This window comes from Papio anubis, chromosome 20, assembly GCF_008728515.1.
Source record: "Papio anubis isolate 15944 chromosome 20, Panubis1.0, whole genome shotgun sequence".
Classification (NCBI taxonomy): domain Eukaryota; kingdom Metazoa; phylum Chordata; class Mammalia; order Primates; family Cercopithecidae; genus Papio; species Papio anubis.
Genome location: NC_044995.1, coordinates 42,531,382 through 42,539,355, shown reverse-complemented (window position 1 = coordinate 42,539,355; position 7,974 = coordinate 42,531,382). Strand labels below are relative to the sequence as shown.

Sequence of the window (7,974 nt, the reverse complement as noted above, 5' to 3'; positions counted from 1 at the left end):
GTGATGCTGAATATCATTTTGTATGCTCATTGGCTCTTTGTATATGTTCCTTAGAGAAATGTCTATTCAAGTCCTCTGCCCACTTTCAGTGGGGTATTTGTTTTGTTGTTGAGTTGTCGGAGTTCTTGGTGTAGTTTGGTGGTTAGCCTCTTAGCATATACATGATTTGCAAATATATTTTCCTATTCCCTGGGTTAACTTTCCACTCTGATGAAATTTTACCTTCATCCCATGCTGATGGAACTTCCCATGGACATCTCACCCAGGGTAGCAAAAATTGGGTCCCTCTAAACTGTGCCCTAAGCACAACAAAAAGTTTACAAAGGTGATGATGAGGATGAGAAGGAAGATGACAGTCACCATGACATCATGAATTCTTACTGAGGGCTCCCTAAATGCATGGATCTCAGCTCTGTGTTTTGTATAGCTTGTTTCATTTCATCTTCACAGTTTTTCCTGAGTTATAGCTGCACACATTATTATTATTGTACAGAGGAGGAAAGGAGCAATGCATTTTTATATAGCTTATACCAGATCATGAGGTAGAAAGAGGTGAAGTCACATTTGCACCAGGCAGTCTAAGTCCAGACACATGGCATTCGGCCAGGCCTCTCTCTGCATCCAACCTACCCCCTCAAATCCCTGTCACACCCGGCAGGTACCCCTGCTAACTGTGTCCTTCCCTTTGGGGGTTGCTGGTAGACCACAGCTAGACCAGTGGGTGCCACGTTCACTGTGTCAAGTATAGAAAGGACAGCTGAGATCACATCAAAGATCCCAGAAAGAACTGGCACAGGATCACTCAGGGCGCATCTCTCCCTTGCGCCTGTTTCTGGCTTCCTTGCAGCTCTCTACTTCCTCAAGGAGAAATAAAATCAGGGTCTTGGGATCCATTTCTATTCAGGAAACTGGAAATAGTTTCAAAATGTGCCTCAGATGCACCTGTGCTTAAGACCTCTGGCCGCTGCTTAAAACTCTCTGAGAGCTGGAAAACAAGAAGTTTAGTGCCAGAGACTCAAAGACCAACCATTTAATTCCAAATCCTGCCCATGCCCCTGATCTGTGTGGCAAGGGGGGAGATGTCCGTGTCTCTGAGGCTCAGCACTGTCATCTGAGTTGATTTCCGGGGCAGATCCCACTGCAGCGAGCAATGATTAAACAGATGGCGGGTGCTCCTGTGTGATCCCTGTGTGATAGAGGCATAAAGTGAAGTGTATTCTACATGTTTTTTTAATTAATATTTCGAGGTTCATCTCCATACCATTGAACTAAAATATCCAGGAACCTAGCTGCGGTTCCCAACGTCTCTGACAGGACATTTAATTTTTGCCCTTATATAAGTAAGTACTGAGGATTGTGAGAGGAATATTTGAGCTTCTTTCAGCAGTTTCCCAGAGCCTGTATCTTGCTTGGTACAGAGGAGACATCAAAAATTAGGATCTCTGTTGCATATTGAATAGACCCTTCCTTAGTTCACAAAATTGGCTGTGATCAGTGTGACTTCAACACACTGTTTTCCTATCTGTACTTTCATTCCTTCCAGGAATGTGTCACAAACTAGGCAGAAAGTAAAATAGCACTTTTTTTATGTCTATATTATGGACTCTTGCGTCCTGTAGTTGCGCTTAATAGCATCTACAACATTCAATTACTTAAAGACCATGGCAGAGATTTTTACAGTCATAAAAAAAGAGAAAAGGATGCAGAAAGAAGTGGGGGCAGGTAAACCTTATTGTTTGGATCGAGATACATTTTAGAGTTTCACATGATTCCAGCCACAACGAAAGTAATGCCAAAGTATTTTAACATCACCTTGGCCAGGCACGGTGGCTCACACCTGTAATCCTAGCACTTTGAAAGGCAGAGGTGGGCAGATTACTTGAGGTCAGAAGTTTGAGGTCAGCCTGGCCAACATGATAAAACCCCATCTCTACTAAAAATACCAAAATTAACTGGGCATGGTGGGACATGTGCCTGTAGTCCCAGCTACTCGGGAAGCTGAGGCAAGAGAATCTCTTGAACCCGGGAGGTGGGGGCTGCAGTGAGCTGAGATCACGCCACTGCGTTCCAGCCTGGGTAACAGAGTGAGGCTCAGGTCTCAAAAAAAATTAAAAGCATTTTAACATTATATTAATGTTCTATCATCCACAGGGATATTCCACACTATCAGCATCTTTGCCATCAATGATGTCCAGTAATTATGTGCATTTAACTAAACCTTCCTTTCATGTATTTAATAGTCAGAGTCTCACTCTGCCACTCTGCCTAGAGTGCAGTGGTATGATCATGGTTCAATGCAGCCTCAAACTCCTGGGCTCAAGCGATTCTCCTGACTCAGTCTCCTGAGTAGCTGGGACTGCAGGCAGGCACCACCATGCCTGTCTAATTTTTAAATTTTTTGTAGAGATGGGGTTTTGCTGTGTTTCCCAGGCTGGTCTCAAGTTCCTATCCTTGAGCAATCCTCCTGCCTTGGCCTCCCAAAGTGCTAGGATTCCAGGTGTGAGCCACCACGCTGGGTTACCTTTCTTATCAAAACTCCAAATCCGGCTGGGCATGGTGGCTCATGCCTGTAATCCCAGCACTTTGGGAGGTCGAGGCGGGTGGATCACGAGGTCAGGAGATCGAGACCATCCTGGCTAACATGGTGAACCCCTGTCTCTACTAAAAATACAAAAAATTAGCCAGGCATGATGGCAGGTGCCTGTAGTCCCAGCTACTCGGGAGGCTGAGGCAGGAGAATGGCATGAACCCGGGAGGCGGAGCTTGCAGTGAGCCGAGATAGCGCCACTGCACTCCAGTCTGGGAGACACAGCCAGACTCCGTTTCAAAAAAAAAAAAAACAAGTCCACCTAAGGCAAGGACAGGAGTTGTAATTAAGTGAATTTTAAAAGAAAGCCCACATATTTGAGTGAGCACTTACTTCCATGAAGAATGAAAGTCAGAAAACGTAGGAATGATGGAAACCATAGAATGTAACTGGCATGTAAGGATGTTTTCTGATTATGAACTATGAACTTGCATTTAGTTTTGAGATAACATGGTCCTATGTGGGCGGCAAGCCACCCAGAGGCAAGAGAGGGAGGGAGGGCACGAGCTGTTCCAGTATAATAAAATATCTAAAGAATGGTTATACTAGATATAGATCATAGATATGATTATATATGAATATCGTTAATCATTAGTTTGTAGCAATTACTCATTATTCCAATATTACAATAATCCTCGCTCTATAATCATAACCTAGGAGAAACCAAGCCATACAGAGATAGGAGCTGAGGGGACATAGTGAGAAGTGACCAGAAGGTAAGTGTGAGCCTTCTGTTATGCCCGGGCAGGGCCACCAGGGGGCTCCTTGGTCTAGCGGTAACACCAGCGTCTGGGAAGAGGAGCGGAGGGTGGTCTAGCGGTAGCATCAGTGTCAAGGAAAAACACCGGCTGCTTAGCAGACCAGGAAAGGGAGTCTCCCCTTTCCGGGGGAGTTTAGAGAAGACCCTACTCCTCCACCTCTTGTGGAGGGCCTAACATCAGTCAGGCCCACCCGCAGCTATCGCGAGGCCTAACCGTCTCCCTGTGATGCTGTGCTTCAGTGGTCAGGCTCCTGGCCCGCTTTCATGTTCCATCCTGTTACACCTGGCTCTGCCTTCTAGCTAACAGTAGCAAATTAGTGAAAGTACTAAAAACCTCTGATATGAAGAAATAATGGCATAGGCTGTGTCCTCTTTCTCTCTCTGTCTCTCTGCCTAGGCTGCCAAACAGGGAAGGGCCCCCTGTCCAGTGGACATGTGACTCGTGACCTTGTCTGTCATTGGAGATGACTCACACTCCTTGCCCTGCCCCTTTTGCCTTGTATCCAGTAAATATCAGCGCAGCCAGGCATTCAGGGCCACTACCGGTCTAGCCGTCTTTTCTTTTATCTCTTTGTCTTGTGTCTTTATTTCTACAATCTCTCTTCTTCGCACACGGGGAGAAAAACCCACCGACCCTGTGGGGCTGGACCTTACAGTCCTGGATCTTATTGAGTGTGATAAATATCCTCAATCAGTGGAATATTGTAGAATTATATTAGAATAAAACAAAGCGTAGCTGACTCCTTAGTATCTTTTCAATGGATTTAATCTTTTTCTTAAAGGGACAAGAATATTTTTCTTGTATATTTTTTCCTGGTAAATTAGGCTATATTTCACTGTGATTATGGATTTCTAAAATCCCTAATGTTTTTGCTCTCCTAACATTCTTCAATAGATTGTCTCTAAGGTAGGTGTATACAGAAAGAGGTGAATAACACAAAATCAATTATGAAGTAAATTGATTACTAAGGAAATTGGGTTTGTCACAGCTGAGAACTATTACCGAGGGTGTATTATCCTATGTGAAAACTTAATTTCTGAATTGCTTGTATCCAAAATATAGACACGGTGCTAGATGCTGGTTTACTTACGTCCTATTTTCCAATTCTCTTTTTTTCTTTCCTCAAAAGGTGTCCAAGCTACACAGACCCACAGAATCTCACAGGTGTCTCAGAATTCCTCCTCCTGGAACTCTCAGATGATCCTGAACTGCAGCCCGTCCTCGCTGGGCTGTTCCTGTCCATGTACCTGGTCACGGTGCTGGGGAACCTGCTCATCATCCTGGCCGTCAGCTCTGACTCCCACCTCCACACCCCCATGTACTTCTTCCTCTCCAACCTGTCCTTGGCTGACATCGGTTTCACCTCCACCACCATCCCCAAGATGATTGTAGACATGCAAACTCACAGCAGAGTCATCGCCTATGCGGGCTGCCTGACTCAGATGTCTTTTTTTGTCCTTTTTGCCTGTGTGGATGACATGCTCCTGAGTGTGATGGCCTATGACCGGTTTGTGGCCATCTGTCACCCCCTGCAATACCGAGTCATCATGCACCCACGCCTCTGTGGCTTCTTAGTCTTGTTGTCTTTTTTTATTAGTCTTTTGGACTCCCAGCTGCACAGTTTGATTGTATTACAGCTCACCTGCTTCAGGGATGTGGCCATTTCTAATTTCTTCTGTGACCCTTCTCAACTCCTCCACCTTAGCTGTTCTGACACCTTCATCAATGAAATGGTCATATATTTCATGGGTGCTATATTTGGCTGTCTCCCTATCTCAGGGATCCTTTTCTCTTACTATAAAATTGTTTTCTCCATTCTGAGAGTGCCATCATCGGGAGGGAAGTGTAAAGCCTTCTCCACCTGTGGCTCTCACCTGGCAGTTGTTTGCTTATTTTATGGAACAGGCCTTGTAGGGTACCTCAGTTCAGTTGTGTCACCATCCCCCAGGAAGAGTATGGTGGCTTCAGTGATGTACACGGTGGTCACCCCCATGCTGAACCCCTTCATCTACAGCCTGAGGAACAGGGACATTCAAAGTGCTCTGTGCAGGCTGCATGGCAGAATAGTCAAATCTCATCTTCTCCATCCTTTTTGTTATATGGGCTAGAAATGGCAGCAAAATTTAATACCTAGGTCTGCAAATCCTGCCCCCTTGGTCACATTATTTTTGTTGCTTGACGGCTTTCATTCCTCTCTGGGTTTTGTATGTGAATACAAATTTGTATTGCTTGCTTTGTTTTGTCTTTAGTTGCAATGGGTGAGTATTCTGGTATCCTTTGTTCATCATATACATCATGAATGATGCCAATATACCTAGACAGCCTCCTTTTGTATCTGTGCAATGATCTTGATATCCAGGTGCAATCACAAATCTTTTCTTATAGACTTGAAATCCTCACTTAACTATCCAGGTGCAATCACAAATCTTTTATTATAGACTTGAAATCCTCACTTAACATTGTCAAGAGGTTTTGGGAAACTTCAACTTTAAAAAAACAAAATGCAGCAGGTCCTGAAATAAGGTCATTCTGTTTAATGTTGTTTAGTTTTAATTTTGATGAGAAATGAATAAATTGGTTTCATGGTTCATCGTTTTGCTTGAATTGTGGTTTCTAATTTTCTGTGGAGGATGTTAAGTGAGGACTTACCGTACTTTGTATTTACCTCCCTTTTTACAGTTCTCGTGTAATTTCTGTCCAAATCACATCTAGGAAAATCACTTTAGGCAGCTCATGTGTGATGATGTCTATCAATGGGCTTCACATTGGTTTTATTGAAATCACCTGGGGACCTCACAAATACTGAGGCCTGGGTGTCATTACCAAAATGTATTTGAACCTGTGTGGGTTGAGAATTTTTTTTTTTTTTTTTTTTTTTTTTAAAGCACCAGGAATAGTTCAGGTGATGACGTTTCTAAAGGGATGGCGCTACAATGGGTAAGTTACAAAAGAGTTTAACGTAGCACCAGGCGACGTGATTCATTCGAATATCTTAAAATGCATTGTTGTTCAGCACTGTAGAAATTTACATTGTGGCCGGGCGCGGTGGCTCACACCTGTAACCCCAGTACTTCGGGAGGCTGAGGTGGGCAAATCGCCTGAGGTCAGGAGTTGGAGACCAGCCTAGACAACATGGTAAAACCCCATCTTTACTAAAAATACAAAAATTAGCCAGGCGTGGTGGTGCATGCCTGTAATCCCAGCTCCTCGGGAGACTGAGGCAGGAGAATCAGTTGAATCTGGGAGGCAGAGGTTGCAGTGGGCTGAGATGGTGCCATTGTACCCTAGCCTGGGCTACAGAGGGACACTCCATCTCAAAAAACAAAAAACAAGAAAAAAAAAACAAAAGAGAAAGAAATTAACATTATGCTGTTTTTTTTCACCACTATAATTTTTATTGTACATTTATTCAGCATAGATTTATACTTTCTCCTCTTTTTTCTTCTCTTTTCATATATTTTCTCCTCTTTCACTCTTGTGCATACGTTAAAAGGGAAATAGAAAAGAATAATATGGTAAGAGTATCCCTGGAACTTCACATTCAGAGACTAATTTTTTTTTTTTTTAATTTGCTATATTTTCCGTTTTTATAAAGAAAATGTGGGCCGGGCACGGTGGCTCAAGCCTGTAATCCCAGCACTTTGGGAGGCCGAGACGGGTGGATCACGAGGTCAGGAGATGGAGACCATCCTGGCTAATGCGGTGAAACCCCGTCTCTACTAAGAAATACAAAAAACTAGCCGGGCGACGTGGCGAGCGCCTGTAGTCCCAGCTACTCGGGAGGCTGAGGCAGGAGAATGGCGTAAACCCGGGAGGCGGAGCTTGCAGTGAGCTGAGATCCGGCCACTGCACTCCAGCCTGGGGGAAAGAGAGAGACTCAGTCTCAAAAAAAAAAAAAAAAAAGAAAAGAAAAAGAAAATGTGATATATATATACACAATGGAATATAATTCAACCATAAAATGCATCACATCCTGTCATTTGCAGCAACATGCATGGAAACTGAAATAAGCCAGGCACAGGAAGATAAATATTGCATATTCTCACTCGTGTGTAAGAGCTAGCATGTGAGTCTCGTGGCATTAGAGAGAAGAGTGGTGGTTACCAGAGGCTGAGAAGGCGGTGTGAGTAGGTGTGGGGGATGAAGAACGTTTGGTTAATGGACACCAACATACAGTGAGATAGAAGGAATAAGTTCTAATATTTGGTAGCACAGTAGGGTAAGTATAGTTAAAAATAATTTATTTTATATATGTATATATGTATATATAGTTTTTTTTTTTTTTTTTTTTTTTTTTTTTTTTTCGCTTAGTCACCCAGGCTGGAGAGCAGGGGCACGATCTCAGCTCACTGCAACCTCCACCTCCCAAGTTCAACCGATTCTCCTGCCTCAGCCTCCTGAATAGCTGGGATTACAGGCGCCAGCCTCCGTGCCCAGCTAATTTTTGTATTTTTAGTAGAGATGACACATTTCACCCTGTTGGCCAGCCTGGTCTCAGACTCCTGACCTCAAGTGACCACCCGCCTCATCCTCCCAAAGTGCTGGGATTACAAGTGTGAGCCACCTGGCCCATTTATTGTATATTTCAAAATAGCCAGAAGATATTTGAAATGTTTCCAAGAAAAA

General features: G+C 43.7%; 1 protein-coding gene across 1 annotated transcript; it reads left to right on the top strand.

The window, feature by feature from the left end:
- The first annotated feature begins 3,534 nt into the window (after window positions 1-3,534).
- LOC101005937 (olfactory receptor 7E24) lies at window positions 3,535-6,170 on the top strand. Its single transcript, XM_021930643.2, has one exon. It carries the CDS (start codon window positions 4,590-4,592, stop codon window positions 5,454-5,456), a length of 867 nt encoding a protein of 288 aa, XP_021786335.2. The 5' UTR covers window positions 3,535-4,589; the 3' UTR covers window positions 5,457-6,170.
- Window positions 6,171-7,974: the final 1,804 nt, after the last annotated feature.